The sequence below is a fragment of the Mugil cephalus genome, chromosome 9 (assembly GCF_022458985.1).
Source record: "Mugil cephalus isolate CIBA_MC_2020 chromosome 9, CIBA_Mcephalus_1.1, whole genome shotgun sequence".
NCBI lineage: Eukaryota > Metazoa > Chordata > Actinopteri > Mugiliformes > Mugilidae > Mugil > Mugil cephalus.
The window spans coordinates 15929175-15957010 of record NC_061778.1 but is presented as its reverse complement, the minus strand read 5'-3'; the positions used below and the strand labels follow the sequence as shown (position 1 = coordinate 15957010).

Genomic DNA, 27836 nt, shown 5'->3' with positions numbered 1-27836 from the left:
AGCACAGGTCTTTTGAACAGGTTGTAGAGACAGCGGGGGGGGCAGGCGTAAATGAAGGGGACAGAAAGGTAAAAAGGCAGGAGGAGATAGGAATCAATCGTGGAACTGCGTTCTTTCCCACCAATGTCGAGGTTAAAGGAGAAGCCTGTGCTGAGGAATGTCCTACTGAGTAATTATAAGAGCACCTCTGTTAACACACACAGCTGACCTGGCTTTCATGCCTGCCCATGTTAATAATCTGTGCTCATAATGAACAGAATCCATAGGTCTGCTGGGTTAAGGTCCTCAACAACCTTGCTCCAAGCAACAACAGCAGAAGAGCAGAATGAAGAAACTGCGGTTTCCATTGGAGGAGCTGTGATGCACTACTGCTCCCTTGTGGACATGCTGGGCACAAACAAGTTCATGTGGCTGCCCTTGGTAGCAAGATCAAAACAGGATTTTTGTACCAAGACACATATGACAGGAAAAGTCTCAGTTGGCGAACTGGAACCAGAAATGTCCAAACAATATTATTAAGTATTTAGCTCAAAGATTTATTTCAGATGTTTCATACTTCACAAAAGCTGTTTGTTAATGTCCCGTGCTGCTGTTTCCTCTGAAATCCTTAACAGAAACATTCATGCATCATTTGACTGTGAGAAAAGCGATAAAAGACGAACAACAAGAGACGATGTGGTAACATTCAGTAAGACACTTTAAATGTGCTGCTTAAGACAGTCCATGGTGGTGATTTGATCCCCAGAACACGAACCACATGCCCAAGTGTCCTTGGGCAAGTCACCGAACCCTGAGTTGCCGTGTGAATGGTTGTGTGTTTGTGATCACAGATGAACATGTCATTGGGTCTGTAAAGCGTATCGGGTGCCAATAAGTAGAAAGCACCATTTAACATTTTCAGAGAAGAAATGTATGCTGAATTAAGCCAAATCTAAGGCAACCAAAAAACAAAGAAACAAACAAAAATATCAGTAGTACCAATTAATGCACATCATTAAAGCTCTATTTACTAGCTGTTTGTCTTTTCAAAATTTAGTAGAACTTGAATTATTCATTTCTATAGAGAAAAATACAGAATCTTGATAAAGAGACATATATTAAAATGTAGATTTAGTGTGCGATGCACTGACTTTGGACTCTATGACATAAGGAGTGCCTCAAGGTGCTGTTTTAGATCCACGCTTATTTTCTTCATACATGCTTGATCTCATCATAGTACACACCTTTGCTCTTCATAACACTTCTGATATCTCTTGTGTGATTAAATAATCTTTTAGCAGACATAAAGGACCAGTGTTTCTGCAGGTAAATTCTAACAAAACAGACTACTTTTATTTGTATGTAAAATATGCATATGCCAAACGATGTATGGCATATACTAATAATAATATTATTAGTATTCTGGTCTCAGCTCGTATCATCAAGCTCGTTTTTAATCACCTTAACAGCACCCATACCATTTTACTGCTTTTGTGTTTTAAGGAAGTATAAGATGGCTGCACAGAGCTTTTAACAGGGGTTAAACAATAACTCACTGAATAAACTTGCTAGTACTGAATACAGCTTAGACTTTTAACTAAAACCAGGGAAGTCTGCGATAATTCGCTAATAAAGTTTATCAAAGTCACTTACTGCATAAGTGTCAAGAGAATAACACTGCAGCTTTGCATTTTTAATTTAATTTAATATAATTTAATTTTTAGTTGTCCACCACAAAATGCAGGTAGATGTACATGTGCTCAATTTTAGCATCAGACTGATCTGGAGCAAGCACCTCATCAGAAGATCAATACATCACATTTTGTTCTCTGAGAGATAGAAAAGTAGCTCGCCAGAGACTTCCCATTGTGTATAAGTATTAATAATGCAGCACTATAATGAGCCCAAACACACCTCAAGTGCTGACGTATGGCACCTCACAACAAGCCTACCGGCATTTCACATGTGCAGATGTCCAGTCCTTGGAGTTTACGCATTAGGATTCTGTCTGTTATGATCAGCTGGTTAACCTTTCACTCACTTCCCACAACTTTTTTGCCAGGGCATCGTCTCGTCCCTTGGCTCCCACTTGTTGCAGCTCACAATTTGAGAAGTAGCGCCCGCTCAAAGGCTCGATGCCCTCTTGCAAGGCACAGTGCAGTGTGGTTTGGGATCCCTCTTCGGGGTTTAGGAAGAAGAGCTTGGCAAAGGGCATCATGAGGAGCTGCAGCCACAGGCTCATGCTGCGACACACTTCTGTTTGGATGACTCCTGGGAAAGAACAAAAGTGATCCAAACACATTGAATTCTGTGTTGTGTAAAACGTGACTTGTGCTTGTAAGTACTCTGCACTCATTCACTGATTGGAAACAGACTGAAAATTCTCTACTGAGACGGAACAACAACAGTATAGAGTGTGCATGTAGGCACTAACCTGGGTGCAGGCTGTAGCAGGTAACATTGGTGCCCTCCAGCCTGTTGGCCAGCTCCCTGGTGAAGAGCACGTTGCAGAGTTTGCTATTACAATAGGCCTGAATATTGTGCCAGGTAGACTGACCCAACACTAAATCCTTATTGGAGGCCAGCAGAGGGAAGTTAATTTTTCCAAGGCGGTGCAGGAGAGCGCTCACTGTGACGACTCGACTGGGACCACTCTTCTGCAGTCGCTCCAGGAGGAGGTTGGTAAGCAGGAAGTGACCCAGGTGGTTTACTCCAAATGCCATTCCAAACCCGTCCTCAGTGCGTCCTGGACCCATCACACCTGAAACCGAGCATCGTTTAGTGTGCGTGATGCTGCAACTACCCAACCGATTTTGTTTCCATCGACTGTCATTTTCTATCGTTTTCCTCGTTTGTCACCTGCATTGTTGATGAGGATGTCCAGTCTGGGTTCAGTTTTCAAGAAGGTTTCTGCAAAACTTCTGACCGACTTCAGACTCGCCAGATCCAGCTGCATGAACACCACCTGGTTGTTCCCACTCTCCTAGAGGAGAGTCATTGCAGCTGTGATACACATGTCTGACAGAACTGGACATTTTGCTGACACATTAAAAATGAAAACACAAAAACACCTCCTCAACTTAGCATGGCAGTCATTTTGAATGTACGTTTGCTGGTTCTTCGTCTTTACTCTCTTGTATGTCATTCGTTTCATTTTAAAAGGATTACATGGCCCGACAAGTCTACATTCAGTAGCCCAGCTCCAGGTCTGAAAGAGTAATAATCTTTATGAGCGGTTTATAATGGTGCCATGGAGGAAATCAGGAGGTAAGAACAGCTGGCCTGGAAGAAGTGCATGTGCCCTCCTTGAAGACCCAAAGGTGACACCAGGATCCTAGGATCAAACCTAACCTAGGAATGCCACACTAGTTTGCAGCTCAAGTGATAGTGCAGCTACCACTAGGGATGTTGGTCCACAGTGCTTCTCTCATTCCTAGCCAGACACTCCACTTGTGTAACCAAGGAACATGCATCACTTCAACATCACAGACACAGCTGTACTATCAACATGAGCAAACTCCTAGCACCATTCCCAACTTTCATGCAGAATTCTGACTAGTTTAACAGAGCCCTGCTTGACACAGGACACAGGACCTCATAAGCCTGAGCAGCAAAAGGACTGCAGCATTGCCAGGGCTCCAGCCAAACTTTGTTGAAAAAATCCTTAAATCTTTTGCTGACATGGTTGTGTAACCTACATACACACATATATGTATGTGGCATATAGTCTTGGAAAGGCAGTTCAGATCTTTGTAAACTCTCAGAATCTAGAGATTCACCCTCCAGCTACCACTGAATGTTGGTTTCCGGAAACGCAACGCATGTGCGCCACAGAACATCACCAACATCCACCTATCACGACACGCTCTCTTGACTCACCTTATTTCATAAACATAACAAAACAACAACTCTTTCCACCTCTGTTTTCCGATACAGCTCTGGGTCCTGCCAAGTTCTCTGATGACTTTGCAGTGGTAGGGTATATTAGAAATGGACAGGAGGTGGAGTATAGGACACTGATCACAGACTTTTTGGAGTGGTCCCAGGCAAACCACCTACTCCTGAACGTGGACAAGACCAAGGAGCTGGTCATTGGCTTCAGGAGGAAGAGGACACCAGTGAAGCCCATCACCATCCAGGGCCTGGAAGTGGAAGTAGTGGACCATTACAAGTACCTGGGAGTCCACATGAACAACATGCTGGACTGGAGGGACAACAGTGATACCATGTACAAGAAGGGCCGGAGCAGACTATACTTTCTCAAGAAGCTCAGGTGTTTCAATGTGTGCAGTGAATTACTAGAGTCTTTCTACCAGTCTGTTGTAGTGAGTGCCGTGTTCTTTGCTGTGGTTTGTTGAGGGAGACATACCAGGAAAAAGACATCAGTGGGATCGACAAATTCATGCGAAAGGCTGGACATGTGATTAGTAGGGAGTTGGAGTCATTTGAGTCCTCCATTTGAGGTACAGGAGGACATTGGATAAACTGCTCTCCATTATGGACAATCCATCCCATCCACTACACCAAACATTAGATGGTCAGAGGAGCTCATTCTCCAGCAGAATGATTCAGCTCCACTGGCACAGTGAACACAACAGAACTTCTTTTATTCCATATTCTATCCAGGTGAATAACAGCTCATCTTTTTGTGTCAATTAAGCTACTATGATCAATTAATTTCCCTTGTGGATCATTAAAGACTGTCTAAGTCTAAGTCTTCAGCTTTCTCCAATTAAGGACTTTGCTGCAACCTCAGCATCCAAGCAGTCCAGAAAATTAGGGAAAACCACTGTACTGGTGTGTGAAACCTCAGCGCCCTTCATGTTGGCAAAACAGTGTCTCTGCTCCTGGCAGAGACGGCCTACTTACTCTGCGGATATCGAAAGCGGCGGCCTCAGCTCTCTCCTTGCTGCGGCAGGCCAGGATCACCCTGGCTCCTCTCTTTGCCAGATCCAGAGCAGTGGACTTGCCGATGCCAGTGTTGCTCCCTGTGGGGACAAACGGTTCACAAACATCAAACTCCAAACAGACCAATACCACGCTGAACTCAGTGACACCAAACCCAGGGATCCCACGGGTGTCGATAGCAGAGAACTTACTGATTTGGCACAGTTATAGTGTATGGTGTTTTTTAAGTACCATTTCAGATTTTGTTTTGCTGTGGCCAAGTAGAAAGTAATAGATTTAAGTCCAGTTATAAGTGAAAACATTAATTTAAGATGTATGGTTTTAGTTTTCAAAAATATTCACCCTGTGAAATTAAATATATAAAATGATATTGAAATTAGTTTTTAATTTTGTCCAAATTTGGTTTGGCCCATATATTTTTATTCATACAAAGTCACAGTTTTGTTATTTTACATCCCATGTGTCAAACATATGGTCTGTGGGCCAAAAGCGGTCCACCAGAAGGATATGATAATCTGGCCCACAGTATGAATTTGCAAAAATTTTCAATGAAAATAACTGCTATCCCTAATTTGTCCACTGTTTTGGAAAGAGAAGTGGACAGAATACAACACTCAAATTGCTGGTATTTTTCTTAAGAAAGTTCATTTTAAAAGGGTAGTTTATTAGAATGTAAGCATTTTCTAACTTACTTTTTATTCTGTGCACTAAAACGAGTAGTAAAAAGTCTGGAGTTGTCGCCCTTTATTGATTATTATTCTGGCATCTTACTGCTCTGGCTCACTTGAGATCAAATTGGGCTGCATGTGGCCCCCGAATTAAAAGTTTAGTTTGACGCCCCTGTTTAAGATCTTCACCAAGACATAATCAAGTTACAGTTGGACTTCCGGTACAGATGACCATGACCCTAGATAGGCCACCTGTTCCTAAAGATGAAGTTACCTGTAACTATAGCCGTCTTTCCCTTCAGCTTCACTGAACTCGAGCATCTCGCTCCTCTGATCAGGCCGTAGTAAAGTAGCACGTAAAACGAAACTGCTCCTGCTACGAGGTAAAGCAACGCCGACATCACTGCAACGGAGACGAGCCACTAGAAAATACTTGTGGTGATTTAAAGTGCATTACCGCCACCTTCTGGATTTTAGTTCACCGCTCGAAATAGCTCCTAAAACGAACTATATTCTTCTGCTATTCTGGTGTTATCCATAACATCCGTATACCCGCCACCATACCACAAATTCAGTAGTTCGATATATTTCCTAAAATTACAACATCCGACCCACATCATTCCGGTAAACGCTTTCAAAATAAAAGCGTTGTCGTTTTTGTTTATAGTGGATCAAACCTGTTTTCCGGGTTGTTCCGTATGAATGCACCTGTGTTATTTTAAAACTGACGCCGAAACACACGATAAACGCGACAGGTCGATATGTTTTAATAATAATATCTTCATATAGCATAAACCACGTTTTGTTTTATTGTCGAGTCATTAATAGCCAACTAAATCCGGTTAGTGCTTGATACAACTTTGAACGCTGAAGGTGTTGTGGTCACGTGACCTCACACTATCGTTTAATTCATAACAGCAGCATCGAGAAGAAAGTTTTTAATTTTGCTATAATTTGAAGAATATTGTCGGTATTTTTATTGGAATACGCGTTTATTGTTGCTCACATTCAAACTCCCAATGGAGCCTTATCATGCCACAGACTGACTTTTATTCCAACAAGAGGCCTTTTATTCCCTAAAATGCCAATCCTCCTCTGAATGTGTGCCAAAAGCAGTGACACGCCTCATACTGGCCAACTTACAACAACAAACGAGATAATAGAAGAGAAAAAAATGCATGCATAATGTGCAGCAAAAACAGAGATCGCTAAACAAATTTTCTTGAAGAAAGCTTCATTCTATATATATATATATATATATATATTTAAACTGAACGCAGAACTATTCTGCAGAATATTAGAGTTAAACTATTGTCAAATCTGAAACATAAAATCTACTGACTGTTAACAAAATACCGCATCAAAGTTATCTATTTTTCATGTTTTGTGGTGGTCCATTTCAAAAGCACTTTTAAAAATGTAAAAACTGTAATCTTTTATACTTTTACAAAACATGAAAAACTTAGACCTTGTGACTTATCAAAGACTGTGTGCTTTCTGTTGCGTCAACATCTCCACCAAGAAACGCTGAGAAAAGCGTCCATCTGACCTAAAGCTTGTATGTGATTACTGCAGTGTGCTTGGCATCATAACCACAACCTCTTGAGACTGGGACTCATTCGTCATTCGGTGTTTTGCAAATTTCCATTTATGTGTATAATGCACTGTGCCACACTTTTATCCTGTCAGCAACCCCATATTTGCACACTCCCATTTCCATTATACACCGCTGGTACTGTGCATTCTCTAGACAGGTTCAAACATGGCTCACCCTATCTGAAGCAAAAATGTTTGCTTTCATCTGACTAGGGAACACGTAGCCAACATTCATTAGGTTTTCTTCCGTATCATTTTATGAAGTTTGTGAGTAATGGATGTCTTCTTGGACACCAAAAAGAGGTCAAATTTATTTCCTTTTTCCCCATCAAATTGGCCAGACAGTGCAACTCCTAGTAACTTTGATGACATCAGTCCATTGCTGCACACACACCAGGACAAAACTAGCGCATACTCAAACTACAGAAACTACACTGTCAAATGAACCTACCCAAACTCACTTTGTCACTTTAACAACGCAGGCACGGACGAGTCCCCACAGTAACGCAACGTTAAAGAACTTTATGTATAACAAACAAGGTTAAACATTGACAATGAAAACATACCACATAGGTGGGGTGTTGATATCAGTGTTTATCAGTGTGTTTGTTGATGGGAGAATGTTCATGTATTCACTGTAAAGTGTTGGATGAAGTAAAATAACTAAGAATCAAGCCGAAGCCAACGAAACAAAGACGTGGTGCTGTGAGGATGGAACAAGAGAGCGGATGAGAGCTGACGGCCAGGTCTTAAAAAGGACGCCCGCTGGGAGACTGGCCAGGTGCTCCCAGTTTGCCTAACTAGGCTCCGCCTACCAGCCAGGTACCTGAAAGACAAACAAACAACAAAGAAACCACGCAAAACAGCCCCGGCTAGGCGGGAGGCCGTCACGGACTGCTGCAAGTTTGCTGCACTGACCCACTGGACTCCTCATCTGTATTCTCTGAGGTTGTTATTGTCACGTGATCGGTCCCAAGTCGACTTGATGCTTAAAGCGTCATGGCACAGCAGTAAAGTTGACTGATCGACGAGTCTGTACAACCTGTACTTCCTATATCAACCTACCACTGCCACAGCTCTGTTACTGCGTATATTTAGTAGTTTTGATATTTGATGTCTTGATACAACTCCGATTATTCTGCTGTTTCACAATCTTGGTTTATAATTGATTAGACAGTTCCCCAACCAGGTAAATCCAATTCAAAGTACAGGCTCTCCTACAACGTCGTTCACGGAGTTAGCAGCAATTTATAGTTATCATTTCAGTTACAGTGCATATGGTTTGTGGTCGATTAAAGAAAGGCCAAACACAGAGAGGTGTTTCTGACAAGATTGGTGGTTAAACAGGTTTTTAGTGTTGCGCATCTGGAGCAGAGTGCAACAATCTGACAATCAAGTTCCTTTACAGTCACTAAACCTGTGAAACTGGAAATCCCTCAACATTAATAAAGATTAAAGTCCACTTTTTGAGAGATGAACACAACTTGATGTTACACTTAGATCATGTTGAAGACATACAACACACAAACAAATCATTAACTCACTCTCTTTTTTTATTATGTCGTATCACACCATAACATGCTGCCACGTGGTCAGATATTAATAGTATCAATGATCATAAAATAAGTTCTCTAAAAACTACTGAGTCATGGCAACTAAGATAATCTATCCAGTCAGACTGGGCTTTTTAGTAGTATTGACACGGGGCAGGGAGGGGCTTGCGAGACCTTTACCTTACTGGGCTTGGCTGCTGTCAGTTAACCTTTTCATTCTCAAGCCTTGAATTAAATGTGAAGCTTTTTAGGCAAGGCCACATATTCTCTCGCTGAGCTCCCACAGCTTCTTTGCGGCTGCATCGTCTTTGGATTTAGCGTAGACCTCTCTCACAGTGCAGTTCGAGAAGTAACGTCCGCTGAGAGGCTCTATACCCTCCTGGAGGGCACAGTGCAAGGTGGTCTGGCATCCTTGGACAGGGTTCTTGAAGAAATAAGCCGTTATTGGCACCAGGAATAGCTTCATTAGTGGGTTTGAGTACCGGGCCAGCTCAGTGTTGATAGCACCTGTAAAAACATAAAACGAATTTAGTTTCCCAGTCTTTTGACATTGTAATAATTAGCACCAACTAATGTCTTCTGGGGATGCATTTGCCATGGGTAAAATGGAATTTGGACCAGTAGCACTTCTTCTAATATCCTCAGTATTTACTGAGCTTCTTGACCACACTAGTGAATCAAATAATGTACTCACCTTTGTCCTCCTGTCAAAGTTTTCACTGGACGATATATAACAGTTACCTACTGCTGGTGGCTAGGCTAATTAGCTGGGGTTTTATTTCTGTGGCTAGGTTAGTTAGTAGCTGACCACTGGTCTGCTGGTTGGTTGTCCAGTTGGACCTGGCCTCTAAAGGAGTTTTGCCTTAGATTTGGCACAAGGGATTGTAACATCTCGTCCTGTGTATTAATGAATATTTGTTATGCCGCACTTAATGGAACCAGTGTACTATACAGTAATGTAGTGTTTATTTTGCGTTAATTGTAATGGTGCCATATTCTGACTGCTGACCTGGATGGAGGGTGTAGCAAGTGACCTTAGTCCCCTGCAATCTCTTGGCAAGCTCGTAGGTGAAAAGGACGTTGCACAACTTGCTATCAGAGTAGATCTGGGTGACATCCGTGGTTGAGGTCCCCAATCCCAGAGCTTTGTGGGTGTTCAGACAGTCAAAATCAATTTTTCCAAAGTGGTGGAACACAGACGACACAGTGACCACCCGGCTCGGTCCGCACGCCTTCAGTCGCTCCAGCAGCAGGTTGGTCAAGAGGAAGTGACCGATGTGGTTGACGCCAAACATCATTCCCAGTCCGTCCTCTGTTCGACCCTGCAAGTAAATACCTGGGACAAAACATGGACAAAGAGTTAGTCTGTTTCCAAAGGTGTCAACATCAAGACAAGGGAGGTTTTAGTGTAAAAAAAGAATGATTACAAGTCCTTAAATACACGAGAAAACCTAGCATAATCCAGATCCTCCAGAATTTAGACGTAAGGTATATTATAAAATCTTGATGAGCTGAAAGTGTCAGCTAATACTAATACATGCCATTGCCTGCATGCATTGCATTACACTGTTGTGTGGATGAGACATAGTTAAGGTGACATTCTTGAGACTAATAGCCTGTGTGTATGACGATCGTCTACATCCAAGAAAAGAAAAACGAATGAATTTTACTGAACATAATTGTTCAAGACAACTGTGAATTCAACTGCGTGACAAGGACAAACTCAAAACATGGATTTGAAATGCTGGTTGGATTTTTATACTGCAGTCTATGGTCATACCTGCATTGTTGATGAGGATGTCTAATCTGGTTTCGGATTTCAGGAAGGTTTCGGCAAACCTGCGAACAGACTTGAGACTCCCCAGATCAAGCTGCATGAACACCACCTGATTGCTGCCGCTCTCCTGTGGGAGACAGTGATCACTGGATGAGTATTTACATGGGAAAGGGACGCAGACAACAGCATCCATCTACCTCTGACATGACAAAGCCTGCTGCGTGCACATTTCTGGGAAAAGGAAATAAACCGCTAGTGTAAAACTTTCAGGCACAGCACCATCCGCACAGCATCCAGCAGCTAGACGTTGTTGTCGAGGAGAGGGAATTGAAACTAATTCGACTTTGACTCACTCTCTTGACTTCCTCGAGAGCAGCCTCTCCTCTCTCCTTACTGCGACAGGCCAAAATCACTCTGGCTCCTCTTCTAGCCAGATCTATGGCCGTGGTCTTCCCGATGCCCGTATTGCTGCCTGAAGGCGACAAGGAATAGAATTTTATGCCACGCGGATTCTTAATTTGCATCACCATACACAGCGGAACACCACCACTACAAATCTGAACCTTTACTCACCGGTTACAATCACAGTTTTCCCATGCAGCTTTGCTTTGCTCGTGCAAGCCTTTCCCTTCACAAAAATATGATGGTAAATGTAACCAACTCCTACCACGACACCGACCACCAGCAGAAAGGTAGACATTGTTCCGGACCTTGGCGCCTCACAGCAGACTGCCTTCACCAAGAAAACAGGCTCTGCTATATAAACGTTCAAACAAACGCACCCAGTTCCGCCCTTTGTGGGCGTGACTTATCAACACACAGCAGAACGGAAGAACTGGAATGAGGCCAGACACAAAACACATGTATCATAACGACAAATCAGAGGGGTCAGACGATACTGGAGTCCAGAGAGGAAGAGATCATTATTTAAAACCCAGTGAAGAGTCTACCTACGTGTCCTCAAAGGCCTTTACAGTCACAGTGTCACCTTTAAGCAGCCATTCACACGCCAGCGCCAACTACTAGGGGCTCCCCCTATGTCAGATGTTGGTTGTCATGCAACTAATGCCATGTAACACGGTTAAGTTTTAGGCGGCAGCCCTGTCACCTCATTCCAAATGTGTTTTGAGGCTTTTAGGTTTTTGTTCATCTCCTAGGTAAGTACTTTTTGAAAGGAGTCAGGTGACGGTGACCCTTGTCCTCCATGGCTCAAACATAACAAAGGGAAATCCAAAACGTCACACAGGCAATTTAACAGACAAACTGGGGAGAGACTGAATTCGCCAAAGGTCGAAAAATGAGGGACACGCAGCCGGGGTGGGAACAAAACAAACACAGGAGGTAAATTCCAGCAGGTACACAGGAGAAGCACTTCTTTCAACATGAAACGGGGAATGACTTAACAAAATCATTGAACCGTGACAGTCTATGAGTTTGGGTCCAAAACCGCATCACACGTGGGCATGGAGGTGCTTGTGCCGGTCAGATGGCTGTGGGATGCCAAGTTCTGGCTCAGAGGGTGATTATATTAAGGGGGTTATCTGTATATAAGGCATTAGGTTTTTATTAGGTTATTTAGACATCCTGACAATGAGGACTAATCCAGCCACACTCCAGCATCACATAAAACATTACTGTGCAGATGTGTGTGAGAGGTCAGCCAAAGTTACGCCCACGGGACCTGACATGTTTTTTTTTTTTTTTTTTTTTAATCATGTCATAGTTCACAAGGTATTGCCACTATGGATCACTCGGACTGTTCTGACACCACCACTGGGTGGCGCCAAAGCTACACTGGCTGCCTTAATCCAACAGCTGCCAAGAAATAAGTTTAAAGAACGCAAACAAGTGAATCATTTTCCATAAAGTGTTGCATGAGGTTTGGTCTAAATCCCAATGTGATTCTTGAGTGCTGGGCTGCTGGGACTGAGCTTCAGACCTTACCATAAGATCTAGTTCAGGCACTCAGTAGGCCAGTTGTGGTCTGACATATCATAGGTCGTCAGGATTGACACTACCCCTCATTCGCTCTCAACCTTCACGGTTGCATATACCTGCAGATAACAGCAGAAGAACACAGTATGTCAGGAACCGTTCATTTTAAAATCTGAAAACTGCAGTGGACACAGACTCACCGAAACTGGACAGCTGAAGACTGGACTGACGAATCTCGACAGTCCAAGCTCGGACCAAATTGTTGGGTGTAGTGGTTTGCTTGGCACACTTTGCGCCCTTCAATACAACCAATAGAAACTTGGACAGCCCCGCCAAGCTTGAGTATCACTGCCAACTATGTGCATTCTTTATGGCCAGCTCTGTCCTTGAATTGCTACTTCCAACAGGAAAATGAAACATGACTAAGAGGAATCTCGTACGGGTTTGATGAAACATGGCAGTGGACTTTAGAGGCCTCCTTAACCAACAGATCAGAATCCAGACCAAAACCTTTGGGATGGGGCAGGATGGGAGAGACGAGAGGTGGGGGACGATCTGAAGGAGAAGCAGAATCTCAAATAAAGATTTTTAAGATCTTGGCTTGTTGAAAAGGGAAAGGGAGGCCCAGCCCACAGTTGTTCCCATTTACTGAAGAAAGCTTATGGTATTTATCTAAGTTAATGTTCCAAGAATAATGCAGAGGATTGCTTTTGCACACTTCTTGTAAATTAAATGTGGGAACAAAAACAACCTTTATATATATGCTGATTCACAGCAAAGGCTTTAATTTGTGTGTAAGTGTTTTAACCAAACACATGAAGACGACCGTGGGCCATCAAAAAGCATAAAATAAACAAATCCGCAGAGTTTGTTCTTAGAAAATCTTTCTGTATTTACAGGTTTGAATAGACAAGCAAGTACAGACAGAGTGCCTATATACAGAGCAGCACAAGATGTTAAAATGAGTGCTAAAACAATATGGTATTTACAGATGGACTACAGCGGAAAGTACAGACTAAGAACAAGTTTTATCACAAAACTTCTGGAACTCTACACGGTATCACAAATTCCATTAACTGTACAGTTAAAAACCAAAAAATGGCAAATCTACATGAAATCCAATGTTTCTCCAATTGAGAGGCACTGAATTATATATATATACAGTATATATACATATCATAGTGTATAAGCATGTATGTTTTCATACATATAGCTACCTGTGGTGCAAAAGCAGCAAAAGAAATTACAATGTATGGAATTCAATACTACAAAATAAAAGGTTTGTGCTAAATGGGCTGACTGACAACATAAGGAGGTTACACCATACATAACTAAAACACTGGCAAAAAGAAAAAAAAAAAGAAAAAAGAAAATTGAGCACAGCTAAATAACGTTTGCCCAAAGTCCTAACGGTCTGAAGTGAACACAAGGTTACTGTCAGTCATTCACAAACAGAAGAGATTGTCAATAATACTTCAAGTTCATGCAAAGATATAAACCATTAAAAATGAAAAAAAAAAAAAAAATTTTTCCCTGTTGACCAACCAGCTGTGCAGCTTTCCCTTCATTGTGACTTGGAAGGTGCAAAACAAAAAAAGAGGGAGGTTGGGGGCTTCCTGTGTGGGCTACGGAACCGAGTTGGAGCGCAGTACGGGCACTTGGTGGGGAGGGACAGTCTCAGTGTCAGCCTCATCCTGGCTGGAAGGGCTACTCACGGCGGCAGTGTTAGGTGGTGGGGTGGAGGAGGAGGTGGAGGTGGTGGTGGTGGTGGTGGTGGTGGAGGCGGTGGAGGGGGCGCTGCTGGCCACGCTGATGCTGCTGCTGCTGGTGACGCTCGTGCAGCTGGCAGCAGGAGCGGCAGTCTGCTCTTCTTTGGGCTGCTTACTGGCGAACTCTGTGATGCTGAAGATAAACTGGAGGCAGCCCAGTTTGATGTAGCTGCCGTGGTGGAGCAGGGCCGTGCCCTCCCAGCCCGCCCCGCTGCCTCCGATCAGGCTGGAGCTGCTCGCCTTGCAGCTGCACGTTGGCTCCGCGGCGCCCTGAGCCTGGCTGCTCATCACTCCGCCCGCTGGCAACACGCTCACCACGGAGCCGGGGCCCTCGTCCTCCTCGCGCTTCCTGCTGCGACCTGAGCAGAAGACAGATGGTAACTCGGAGGCATGCAGATTTTAAAACTCCAGTCCAGCTTCGAAACTGGAAACTGTTTTTCATCAGTGAATAAAAACTAAATAATGAACTGAAGGTTAAGTGTTTCTGCAGGAGTTACAGAAGTGACTAAAAATCATGACAGCATCAACCTGGGTGAGTCTTACTCTAATAGATTCTAACAAAACAGACAGTCTGTTTCTTTCTGGGAGGAAAGACAGGAATGAGCTGCACTCACGGATGATGCCTTGGACCTTCGCCACGAGGCCACTGGGCGGAGACGGCGAGGCCTTCTCGGAGAAGTCACACGAGTAGAGGACGTTGTCCACCGTGGTGCCGTGCTCGCTGTAGTTGAGCAACTCGTAATGCTTGGTATTCTGGAGGAAAAGGACACGCACGAGCCACTTACACAACAGTGAACAACAGCGATGCTTTAGTGTGTTTAACCGTTGGGGAAAAAGCCCTCACCTCATCGTAGAATATGCAGGCGTGTTTCCCCGATATGTAGTTGCAGTGACCGTAGTTTGTAAGGCACACATCCATGTCAGCACCTGCACAGAGCGTTACAGAGGGAGTGTCAGCTTTGCAACAACGCACAGGTAAAATCATGACATGACTTCAATAATTAATATCTGTCCACATGTGTTACATGGGCATATTTGAAATACGTATATATGACAAATATATGCCTCTTTAAACTCTAAACTTTGGTACCTAATTGCAATTTACGAAAACTAAATCATTAATTAGGCCAAATATGTGTAAAACAATGAAATTCTTAATCCATAGGAGCGGATACAATTTCTCACAGATTTAACTTGTTTTATGGTGTTAAATTAAGTTTTACTTAATACGACAAATATCTTGAATTGGTGAAAAGATTACTTAAAAATCAGAAACTGAAAACAACAACGTTCCTCATGTAATGATTTATCAGAATCGCTCCAGATTTAGTTTGTTTAATAAACACTTGTGCCCTTATCACTCCAAAATGCACTGGAACTGACTCCACTAAAGGTAAACAGGTGCCACCCATTTTCAATTTAAAGTGACTGCTGGTGCAAATCAATCTATAGATGAAAACTGAAATGCATTTTCAAGGGGCAAACAGAGCACCTGGAAACTGGAAAGATGTGCCATTAATTTGTTCAAAGTGTGACATCACTGTGATGAAGCAAGTATGTCGTACCAGATCCTATGTATAACGTCCTGTAGCACATGCTAACAGCTCCTCCTTTTCCTGTCAGAGGATAGAAGACAGCTCGGGCCTGCACCTTCTTTAAATCTAGAAAGGAGAAGAAACAGTTTCAGGAACACTTTGAATTAGACCAAACAAACAAAAAAAAACAAAAAAACAACGCTGACAGTTTCAGAGCAGGGAAGTTAGTGTCTTACTGTCGGGGACGGGGAACAGGGTTTTGGGGGCAGTGGGGATGGCTGGGGGAGGTGGAGTGCTGGGCACTTTTGGGGGGAAGAGCTGCTGGATCCTTTGATAGGCCAGGAGCTTGATCATCTCTGTATCCAATTTGTCCAGCTCGATCCCTGCGCACACACAAACGCACACATCCGTTAGGAGACAATAACACAATTAGTTTGTTTCTTGAAAGTCGTTCAAAGCTGTCACACCACAACCAAGTGAGCACGCTTACCCCCATCCTCCTCCTTTCCATCCTTCATGTAGCTGGACAGGTTTGCGATGGCAGAGAGAGTGCTGGGAAGTACTGAGTCCATAAGTCCAGGACCAGACTTCTTGTCTGAGGAGGACGAAGACAACAAGAGGTCAATGAACTGACACAGAGCTGGAGGCGTGAGCATCTGACTGGATGGCAACATCATCCATTAATGTAATGTAACTTATTTTAAAAGACCTTTACTTATTCAAGTGTGCTGATACATCAATCAGCCACAACATTAAAACCACTGGATTCATAGACATGAATAACGTGACAATACAATGCTCTGCTGGGAAACTTTTGGACCTGGCATTTGTGTGGATGTTACTTAGATATGTAGCACCCACATAGACCAGACGAGGCACCCCCACCCCATAGCAATGACACTCCTTGATGGCAGCAGCCATCCCCAGTAGGAGGCAGCCTGACACACACACACTCACAAAAACGCTTTAGGAACAACTCAAAAAACATGTCCTCTTAATTCTCTAGATCCCAAACGGATCAAGTATCTGTGGGATGCACAGGAACAAGCCTGATCCAAAGAGGTCCCTCGACCCATAGGACCCGAAGGCCCCCACTAACAACATCCTGTCACCAGACACCACAGGACACCCTCAGAAGACCCATGTCCCACTTCAACAAGACATTATAAAGATCGATAAAATATCCAATTTCTCGTGGCAATCTTGAAGATTTTCATTAAAGCTGTAAAGTCTGTTAAATTGCCATACGAGGTGACAGAATGGCGACTGAACCAATCTCCCACAAATACAGGATGTCTGAGAGTTGAGCTTGCTGCTAATGCGAACCATATGTTTCCTATTGCTGAACATTCACTAAAACACAAGATGACTTTTATTATGAAGTAGTTACTGCAGAACTCCAGCGCATTTTCACACAGAGCTTAGGGCTTACAGCGATCAGTGATCATAAATGCCTCAATAAATCTATGACTGTTGAATAATTTGAGAACAAATCAGTCTGAAACATGTCAGGCGTTGATGGAACGAGAAGGCGCAGCCACAGTGAGCTGTTAGATGAAGAACTGCACATAGCACAACACTTATATGTATTCACACATAAATGTGCAATGACTGAAATCTTCCAAGATTGACACTTTTAAGTCTATAGCAGAATCAACTTCCTCTTACTCTCTTGGATGTTTTTGTAGAAATAATCCAAGTACCTTAGTACTATTTCAGGGGTTATTGAAGCCATTATTGCTAAAAGAAATTTAGTTGTAACTGCCACAGTAAAATAACTAGCCTGCACTTATCCATCTATAAAAGCAAGGTGTCCCCGTATCTGCCTGTTCTCTCACTGGACGACAGGTAATCATAGTTGTAGTACAAGTTGTTTTGTCACTTTCACAATGGTTTATATTGGTCTGCAAACTTTCCAGTTGCATATTACACTTCCTAAAAAAAGTAGGCAATTGTGAACAGACAATGCACTAGTTCACATGATTTCAATCATACAGCTCTGTCCTTTCACTGCAGTTTAATACGTCACGGCTGCTTACTTACAACTCTACCACCTTACCAGGTTAACACTAACTTTTCTGCATCACATTTAACACAGAAAAGGAGAATGAATTTGGCCATCCTGAGGTAAATGCATGAACACAGACGCAATGTTTGCAAACTGTTAACCAATCCCACAAGTCTAAGTCAAAAACTCCAAACACTACTCAGAAAAGGAAAGGTTGAACTGCAAAGAGGAATTGCTTTGGTTGTTTTGAAACTTTATCTGATTTGCCCCAGAGTGCTTCCAATATTTTGACTGGAAATGCCCTAAGTGTTGGAATTCACTAACAGAGACCCAGTGCATCGCACGCTTACTAAAAATGGAACAGCAGCTGTTTACGAGCACCTCGCCGAGCTCCCGACCTCAAAACAACGAGAGCAGCGCCAGCATCTGGACTACTGCAGCGAGTTTAGTCTGATCGTTGGTGGGTGGTCAGTATCTGGCAGCTATGCTTGGGTCTCTGACAACAACTCAACAAAGAACATTTAGGTGGGCAGCACTGCTTTCCAGAACATTTACAGGTCATAAGTGGGGCTGTAACAAAGGAGTTTTTTTTCCAAGTTTTTCAATCGATTAATGAAGATTTTTGTCTTTTCTTTCTTTTTTGAGTAGTCGAACAGTTTTTTTTTTTTTTTTTTTTTACTGTATTCTGTCATTACATAGCATGCCAAATATGATTTAACTTCAGATTGTAGTTGGCAATGCATCTGTATTCCTGTGGAGCTTCACCAGCCCTAACATGCATGTCTATGTGAGAGTAAACACAGCAGACACAGGGAGAACATATCAACTCCACACAGAAAGAACAAAGAGCCCTCGAGCAAGTTAGAGCCCAGGACCTTCATGCCAACAATAAAAGTTGTTTACACCGCCTGTAAAATGTTGACTGAAATTTAAACTTTTCAGAAGAAACAATCCGCTTGCAACTTAGTAAGCAATGGTGAGCAGCGCCGCCATGCTCGCGATTAGCATCTGCTCGAGTCTCTTCTCAAACCCAACTAAGAAAGACACAATGTCTCCCGGGCTCAAACATAAGACGAAGTTCACTGCAAGTCCAAACACTCAACGGCTCAGCTTCAGTTGGCAGGAGTTTCAATTTTAGGAAGAGTGCCACCACTCTGTCTTCTTTCGGGATTCTGGCAGCTTTAATGAATTTCCTCACGACTGATGCGTCGGTTAGGGCTTATTCAGTAAATATTGCGACTCGTCAACGTGTTCTACTCCAAAAGCAGTCAATAGGTTAATTGAAAATATAATCAATAGATTGATCGACGGAGAAAATAATTGTTTGTTGCAGCCCTAGCTGCCAAACTAAAGATTATTTAATTATTTAACTAGCCTAAAGACTCAATTAAATTTAACACAGAAAACAAGCGTTTTAATCACAGCGAGACAGAAGGAAAAATAGGGGAACCTCTCCACATCAGGCTAAACACTTGGGGAAGAAAATAGCTTAAGTCTCCCTATTTCAGTCAGATTTGTCTGGTTTTCCCTGTCTGAAGAGAATAGCAACCTTAAAGACTTAGACTCAACTTGATTGTTCCCTTTGGGATGACTCCCTCACCTCAGGGAAATTGTATAAATTTGTTAATGTTAAATGTATGTAGCTTAAGAAAAACTTTTTAACATTGCTTTAAATGCTTGTTTTTCAAAATAACTGGATGTCTGTATTTCTTCAGCTATATATTATTATCTGAGGACTCAAGTGAAGATGATACAAGACGCAACAAGTTGAGGTCATGAAAAGAGCTGCAATGAAATTTCTATAAAAAATGATGACGTGGACATGGTGAAAAATGTGTCTGTGTGTTGGTGCCCTCCGGCTGTTTTTAGAATACGTGTGAGGATGTGTACCTGGAGTTGGCGACGATGACGATGACCCCAGCTTGGTCAAGTCCTGCTCCTGTTTGCCTTTAGATGCTTTTTCTGTCGGGGAACTGCTGGTAATGGAGTCAGAGGGTTTCTCATCTCTGCTCATGCAAACACCCTGGAGCTCTGCCTGGCTCCGATGGTTCTGCTCAATGCTGTGGGGCCATATCGTGGGAGCAGCCGGGCAGTTTTTCTGAGCGCAGGACTCCGTGGAGCTCTCGGGCTCCCTTTTAACCGTCCCTGTTCCTATGTGGTTCACCAGACAACTTGCAGAGGCTGTGTTTGGGGGTGTTGCACTGGGCTTCAGTCTATGCTGCAGTTCAGCCTGCCTGCAGGAGCCTGAGGCAGCAGTAGAGTCTACAGGCCCGTTGGCTTTGGGAGGCTGAACCTCTGCTAGAGGTCCGTTGGGTTTCCTACAGTTCTGACATGGTGTCATGCTGCATTTACAAACGCCCAGCTCTACTGGGGTATTCCTGGAAAGAGAGTCCCCGTGAGGGTCATCGGGTGCGCCGCAGGCTTTAGAGCAGGGGTCAGGGGAAGAAGTCCTTCCTAAAGAGGTCTGAGATTTCATATCCTCTGATGTTATGCAACATTTTGTGCTCGCATCCTGCTTAGAGTCCCACTCCGCTGACGACACGGTGGATGCCGTGGATGAGGCCTTCTGCTTGATGGATAAGTGTCGCATGATGCTGCACTGGAGTGCGATGACGTCCTGAAGCCACTGTTTAACAAAGCAGAACCACATTTTAGTATTAAGAATCAACTACCACTCTCTCTCCATTCTGAAGAACACATTTATTTCATAAGCCCTCGAGTTCTGTTAGAGTAAAAATAAAAAATTTCAGACTGGTTAAAATAGATTTTAGACAAACTATGGAAGCAATTTTTTGTTGTGCCTACCTCCTCTTGATCAGCTTCTGTGGTGAGGTGTTTTAATGGCTGACGCTTGGGAACGCCACTACAAACCAGCTCTAACTGACGCACCCCTGCAGGTAGCAGCATGGGGGGAGGATTCTGGTACTGGGACTTAATGGCATCGGGAACCTGAATAAAAAAAAAACAACTGTTAAGAGACCCTTACCACTTTTATCACAAGTGGCCTAACAAGTCTGCGAACAAACATAATTTTTGCTGACACGGTAGGTTAGCATCAGCGCACATTCTTTTGCAAAACACAAGTCAGCCGCTAAGAGGTGATAATAATGATGTTGCGTATATTACAGCAGTTTGCTGCAGTTTTCCTTGTGTAAGTTTGAAGTTCTGATGACGAGATGTGCATAAAAACAATGAATAACTATAAAAGGAAAGAGTCTCAGGCACTGTCAGACCTTGATGGTCTTCTTGTGCTGGTGAGAGGTGCGACGGTTGGGTGCGTTCTGCCGATGGACTCTTCGCAGGAAGTCTAGCTTGACAGCGTGCTGGGACATCCTGTCCTGGAACTGGTCAAACAGCTGACAGCGGCTGGACAGGCTAAGACTCCTCTGATTCAGCTGGAAAGAATACGAAAGCAAGAGATGAAGAACTAATTGTTCTTTTAGTACGGCCAGACAAAAACAAACAAACACGGAAAGCTTAGCCTCTTACCACTAAGTGCTCAACGTGGTTTGGACACATCCATTTGCCGGCAGGTAAAGCTGTGAGTGGAGGATCCAGACAGTCCATGTGGAACAATAGAGGACAATAATCGCACTGGATCAACGGCGCCAACCTGCAACTCCTGGGAGAAAACATACAAGGAAAAGCTGTGAAACACATGCCTCTGTGTACTTCTCTTAAGATACGGTAAATCTGTTAGTTCTAACCTGTTGCATGAAAAGCAAACTTTGACTGGAAGAGGGACCAGACCATTGGGATCCAGTTCGTGCTGAGGCCTCCTGAATGGTTTTCCTAGTAGTTCCTCTTTTCTTCTTCGTTTACTGGTGCCTAGAATTTCAAACAACATTAGGAACATAAACTACTAAATACACAAGCCAACATTGATGTATTCAAGATTGTCACTGCAAAAATCCTCAATGCCTCCCACAAGATTATGACTAGAGTGTATCTTACTATTTGAATACTTAAAAAATTAAAAACAGCACCGTGAAAGAGACTGACCTGGCAGTGCAGTGGTGCAGGTGAGCTCGCTGGGCAACTGGAACTGTGTAGGGTTTCTCTCCATGGCGGCTGCTATTAGGAGCTGAAAGGGCCTCTTGAGAAGGCGTGGTGTTGGAGCAGATAGCGTAGCACCTTCGAGCTCTGTGCCCTGAACCTCGTCCTCGGGCTCTGCTGCCTCCTCCTCCCCGTCGTTCTGCTCCTCTGAAGGTGTCGGGGTGGACGATGTGTTGGAAGTTGGAGTCCCAGGCCGGCTGCTCGGTCTGCTGCTGGTCCTGCGTTCCAAAAGGCGTACCTGGGCCACCCGGAGACCAGGTCCAGCCGCTCCAGCACCCGGAGGCAGCCCGTCGAGCCGTAAAGGACCAGTGCTGAGGTCCAGCTCCACCGGCGGGGAAGCAGGGCGTTTAGACGAGGACTTCTCAGGTAGACCATTGGTCTGTTCGGACTTCTGTTCTCGCTTCTGGCAAGAGGAAATACAGACCAAAATACAGACTTTTCAGTTCATGCAGAAGACAGCTCACTGACAACGGCACGACAGGAACACTGACTTAAGTGTGGTTCTGTAAAAGGCAAAGGTCGGTAGTTTGTCAGTGTCAAGCCATTGGTGAAAATTTGTCGTCCCAGTTTTTTCCCCTAGTCGTGCCCTTGCCTGCAGCTTTTCATCTGATTCAGCATTCTGAATCAAGAACACAATTATTTTTTCCCCCCACAGGCACTGTGAGGCAACATCACAACCCGCCTTTGTTGTCGGTAGTCGTATATTACACTCACCTTTTTCCGAACATTGCAGCGATGACACATCCATTCTCCAGGGGGAAGCATTTCTTCACTTAGAGGTGGGTTGCTGTTGTGAGAAGAGAAAACAAAATAATCAGTAAATGGGTTCATGCAATAAGTAATATAACACAATAAGTCAGTCTGTGCAGTAATTAAATGCTGTTTCACAGTTATCTCACATGTAATGTTTATAAAACACATTACATAGAAATAGGACCTTTAGTAAACCCTCTGCCTCCATCTGGTGGACTTTTAACTAAATTACGATTCAGCAAAATTCTGTGCAATGATGTGCTGTCAAATGTTCTAAATTCATTGAATCGTATGACATGTTCATTGATATTAAATCCCTCCTCTTAGTGAAGCTTAAAGGATTTGAAATATTCTATTCAACTGTAGATTACGATTATCATAATACGGCTCAAGGCAAATGTTTGGTCAAAACAAAGTCAAAAACAATATGATGCTGCCACTGAAGATGAATCGGAGTGGCAAGTGGCTGACACAACAATAAGAATAATAAACCAATGTAGTTATGATAGGCAGGGCAGTCATCCACATCCCATTTACAAGCAATGATCGCCAGAAATCACTGTGCAAGATATACACTAACTCACACATGGATAGATGAAAACTACAAATTATGAACCCGAGGCCATCCACAAACAATTTATGTTTGGTCGTTTTGCAGCTGACAGTAGGGGCTCAGCTCTTTCAAAAGTTAAAATAATCTCGCAGGCAGATGTTTAGCAGGACCGTGCGAAACGACACCAGAGAAATCCTACAATGGGGGCGATCTCTGTGACACGTCCACAACAAACGCTGGCATGCTGCTTGTTGCTTACTGCCGTTATCGGGAAATGACGCGACGTTTTCTCCGTGGAAATGGCAAACGTGTTTCGCCTCAAAGCTTAATTTTAAAAGGTTGATAAAATGGCGGTGGAGAAGAAAAGGAGCAGGGAGGTCGCCATATTGTAAACAGAGGCTGAGTAGCCTCCATTTTTAACAGCAGCTGCAGGACGGCTGACTGCAGCAGGCTAGCTCTCGACAACAGGGCCATGCTCGGTTTACCCGCAATTTATTTGTCAGCGGCGAATAAACTGTTTACTCTGTATAAACCTTTGTCATACGACCAAATGCGAGAAGCCAGACAACACGTATCTAACGGCCCACAGTCTCCTAAAATGTTGAAAACGTAACGGGCTGCTACGGAGTCACCCGAGAGATCAAATTAGCCGTGCTCTCTCTGCGCACCAACCTCCAGTAAATAAACTTCAACATTAAGCACTACTCGGCTTTTTGCTACCAAGGCACACTTGAAATGAGACTTCGGGTGTAGGTTTTAATTTATTCATTCCTGCTGGTAAATTCGGCATGTAGAAAAACTCCCAGGGAAACGCTGCAAATGTATATTCAACTTCACAAATGGCAACACATAGCTCACTAGCGCCCTCCTCTGTTTAGCTGCATGGGCGAGTACAGTGGATACAGGGGAACAACAAACTGGGGACAATCCTTACTGAAGCTTGCATTCAGCCGCTTTCCAACTATGCAAACAGCGGGAGCTTTAAAGTTGCTCTCTCTCGTCCGATCAACACCTGGCATGCACAGACACCTGCATGCCACGGCCGGAGCGTTCTGGCTGTGGTATGTGCAACTTACCAGCATTGGAGGTGGAAAGCTGCTGGACAGTGGTCGCAGCACAGGAGGTCTCCCCCCTCCCGGCAGCTATCACAGGTGTCGTGGTTCGTGGCCCTGCCGCTCCTCCGGACGTCTCTCACCAACTTCCGACTCCTCTTCTCTACCTCCTCTGACTTCGGGGGCGCCAGCAGCGTTTGGATTTGCTGTAAAAGCCATCAAGCAGCTTAATCAGAAATCACGTCTACCGGGTCTGACTGCTCGTCCACAAAGTTGGAAAACACACAGCTTCATGTCCGCTACGCCGTTTCAGGCAAGCTTTCAGAAAGCGGCAACATTTACTTGTGGCCTCCATTCACAACTCCATATTTTAAGTTGCCTAGCTGCGTGTTTGACAGCAGGGTGAATAGTTGATGTCGGCTGTAAATGCAATTGTAGGAAATACACTAACGTTTATACATTAAGGGAACATTTTCATTGATAAAGGCCTTCTAGTAGTGCAGCAAACTCACCTCCATTAAGCCCCCAGAGGTATCCAAATCGTACACAATCGTCGGGGTCTCCATTTTGTCCCACATTCATCCAGGAACACACGATAGGAATTAGCGACACAATTACCCCGGGGCACACAACAACAACGGGGCTGAATCCAACAAGATTTCTCCCCCAATGTCTCTGCCCTGTGGGTGGCTGGCCAAGCGACGCTAGCTCTCGTTAGCTGGCTAAAGGAGCTAACTACGAAGGCGAGACGTCAACCAGTCAAGGTTGAGAAGAAGCTAGCGGGCTCACTAGCTTGTGGTGTTGGCCCCAAAAAAAGACAACAAAAACGAAAGGTGACCGCGTTAACTAAAACACAGACTACTTAGCACCGCCGTTGCGTGCAAGTACCACGAATGCGTACAGTGTTTTGTATCAATAGGCTGTTGCTCTTGGCTGCAAAATCCATCTGCGGCCTAGCTGGCCAGCCATGATTCTTGTTTCTGCTCCTGCAAAGAGGAGCCCTGTAAATCTGCAAACCTCTCCGCTCCCATTGTCAACACGAGATGAAGCCGAAAGATACAACGGGGGTTTCAGCGTGTCGCGGTCCAAAGCTCGGTGTCCGACAGCGCTCGGAAGGTACAATCCTCAAATCGGGTACGGGAAGATGGAAATTTGGTTGATGTTATTGTTGTGAAAAAGGCTGTGCATCTACACTGGCTGCTAGCAACATCCTCTACCAGTTGGCGCAACCGCGAACCGACGGACGCGCATGCGCGGTGGAGCGGATATAGATAATTACGAGGATCCATAGAGAGCAACGACAGGAGCAGGCAGTGCTCGGTACTCGGTTGCAGCCATTGTTCTAGTTGTTCGAACAGACATCATTGCTGCTGCTAGTATCGATACCATTGTCTGTTAGCGTAATAATCTAATGTTTTTTTTTGTTTTTTTTTTATTTTATTATACTATTAGCGGCGTTTAGCCACCGGTCAGCTGTTATAGCGCTCCTAAAATAAACCGTTATTATGACACTGCACTCGTGTTTAATTTCTCCGCTGCAGTCAGCTAAGAAACAAAACATAACAAAATATAGTTAGTTCACGAAAAAGCAAGTGCAACAATAACTTAAAAGTAAAAACGTTTATTTTAGCAATATATATTTTTCAAGTTTTTATAAGAACGCGGTATTTTAATTTAAAAATCGGCAGTGACTTACTAAGATCTAAATCACACTAAAAATCAGTAAATTTTACACTGCCTACACACCCACTGTAGGGACAAAAACACACACACACACAAAGTCAAATAAGTAATTTTCTTTATAAACAACACGGTTACTCTTTTTTGTCGTTTTGTCACTGTGGATTGAAGATATTTCCATGTCTTCGTGTAATGTGTTGAGGCCTCCTTGTTCCTCTCGCGCTTGGCTGTGGGAAAGATACATTTATCTTTAACGTGGATGAAAATCCAGGACCAATGCCTTTGAGGCCTCCGTGATGGTGTTGTGTTATGTTTACAAATGTATACCCATATGAGTATGTATGCATGTATATATTTGACCAAATGGGACCTACAATTGAGCAAAAGGATACATAGAAAAGAACAGGTACACACAAACAGTGAATCCACTTTTCAAAAGTGCATTTTACATTAAAGGCAACAAAAATAGAGAAAAACAAAGGAGAATGGGACTACAAACACCAAGTTCCTAGTTGGCTGCATCACACTGGCATCACATATTTAAAGACAATCCCAGAAACTATGGTGTGAAATAAGTTTTCAGGCCACGCCTGGTTTAAAATGAGCTTCCCGGCCAAATGGATGATGGGTAATTTGTAGCTATCGCCAGCAGAGGGAGGCACTGCTCTATTGTATTGTGGATGCTCAAGTTTTCCCAAGTGACAATGTACATGAAAGATGAGAAGTAGAAAAAAACGGTTTACTTTTCCTAATTTTAAATTAATTTTAATACATAAGTTCCAGTGTTATAAGCCCTCACATAACCGAGTCCAGCCACGTCCCACATAGCAGATTACAGTTCATTTATTTATGTTTCAGTGTTCATTGGTGTGACAGAAAACCGTTAGGAATATTCACTCAAAAATATGTTTTGGCTGTTCGTTCTTTGGGATGTTTGGGCCACACTATATGTTGTCAGCAGAAAAATAATTTCAGGTGCTGAAATTTCTATCACTCAAAATCTTGATTGGACGTGTGTGTATGTGGGAGGATTTACGGCTGGTTTGGAAAAGTTATCCGTAGTCCAGGAAGCAGCTTACGACAGTGTCTGCATTGCACAAAAACAGAATAGCCACAAATGAGAAAATATTAGCATATTTCATAGATTCTGAAAGGAGAGTGTGGACGTTTCAGAAACTGTAAGACACCAAATTAGCTATAAGCAGTTTCTTTCTTTCTTTCTTTCTTTCTTTCTTTCTTTCTTTCTTTCTTTCTTTCTTTCTTTCATTGTTTTTGCATAATATTGTAATGTAATATTTGCAACCATTTTTGCTCAAAGCAATGTACAAACAAAACTAAATATATAATACATTATGTACTGTATATAATCTATAGAATCCAAAACCATGACTGTATAAACTCATCGTTTGCACATGTGTCATTTTCAATTTGTTTAAATAAAACAAGTTTTATTTAATTGGTAATAACCTTTGCTTTTTGAATAATTTTTTTCACGATCACAGGTCTTCCGCATCTCACTTCTTCACATCTAGCCTAGGTGGCCCTCACTCTTACTGTGACAAGCGATGAGGTTGTTTCCAGTCACATGAACACCCAGATTCAACCACATACAACCTCCTCAGAGATATGCTGGGGCCTTGACAGACATCATGCATCATGCCGAACACTAAATGCATAATAGTGTATTCACGCTAGGACACTGTTAATTAGCAAATTTCATTTATAAGCCTACTGCAGCCTGTCACAGATTCCTTTTGTGGAGGCGCAGAGAAGACCAAATGAAAGAAACCAGAAATCACTCCACATTCAGTTCTATTAGATTGCATATGGTATGACTGCATTTATTACAGTGAAAAGTAAGTAATGGACTTTAATTTTAATATCTGGACCAGCCAGGAGACTGTATCATCTACACAATCAGGCAAACCCACAGGAGAACACACAGGTCACACCAGTACAAATTAAATTAAGTCCAATTCAGTTTATTTATATCATCCATAACAATGCCAATTTT

The 27836-nt window shown here is 43.3% G+C and overlaps 3 protein-coding genes across 3 annotated transcripts; all 3 read right to left on the bottom strand.

Annotated features, from left to right (window-relative positions):
* Positions 1-515: 515 nt before the first annotated feature.
* On the bottom strand, positions 516-6142 carry LOC125013925 (dehydrogenase/reductase SDR family member 13-like). Its single transcript, XM_047594879.1, has 5 exons — positions 5830-6142; positions 4849-4967; positions 2839-2962; positions 2414-2740; positions 516-2250 (listed from the first exon to the last, which is right to left on the bottom strand). Exons 1-5 carry the CDS (start codon positions 5954-5956, stop codon positions 1997-1999), a joined length of 951 nt encoding a protein of 316 aa, XP_047450835.1. The 5' UTR covers positions 5957-6142; the 3' UTR covers positions 516-1996.
* Positions 6143-8686: 2544 nt separating this feature from the next.
* On the bottom strand, positions 8687-11243 carry LOC125013924 (dehydrogenase/reductase SDR family member 13-like). The gene is made up of 5 exons (XM_047594878.1): positions 11055-11243; positions 10835-10953; positions 10485-10608; positions 9714-10040; positions 8687-9211 (listed from the first exon to the last, which is right to left on the bottom strand). The coding sequence occupies exons 1-5, from the start codon at positions 11179-11181 to the stop codon at positions 8952-8954; spliced, it is 957 nt and encodes a 318-aa protein (XP_047450834.1). The 5' UTR covers positions 11182-11243; the 3' UTR covers positions 8687-8951.
* A 2040-nt stretch (positions 11244-13283) lies between these two features.
* On the bottom strand, positions 13284-25482 carry phf12b (PHD finger protein 12b). Its single transcript, XM_047594998.1, has 15 exons — positions 24655-25482; positions 24167-24348; positions 22499-22571; positions 21731-22187; positions 21436-21556; positions 21218-21350; positions 20962-21123; positions 20534-20677; positions 19619-20354; positions 16211-16315; positions 15957-16103; positions 15751-15846; positions 15030-15112; positions 14800-14938; positions 13284-14544 (listed from the first exon to the last, which is right to left on the bottom strand). Exons 1-15 carry the CDS (start codon positions 24718-24720, stop codon positions 14042-14044), a joined length of 3147 nt encoding a protein of 1048 aa, XP_047450954.1. The 5' UTR covers positions 24721-25482; the 3' UTR covers positions 13284-14041.
* Between the last annotated feature and the right edge of the window lie 2354 nt (positions 25483-27836).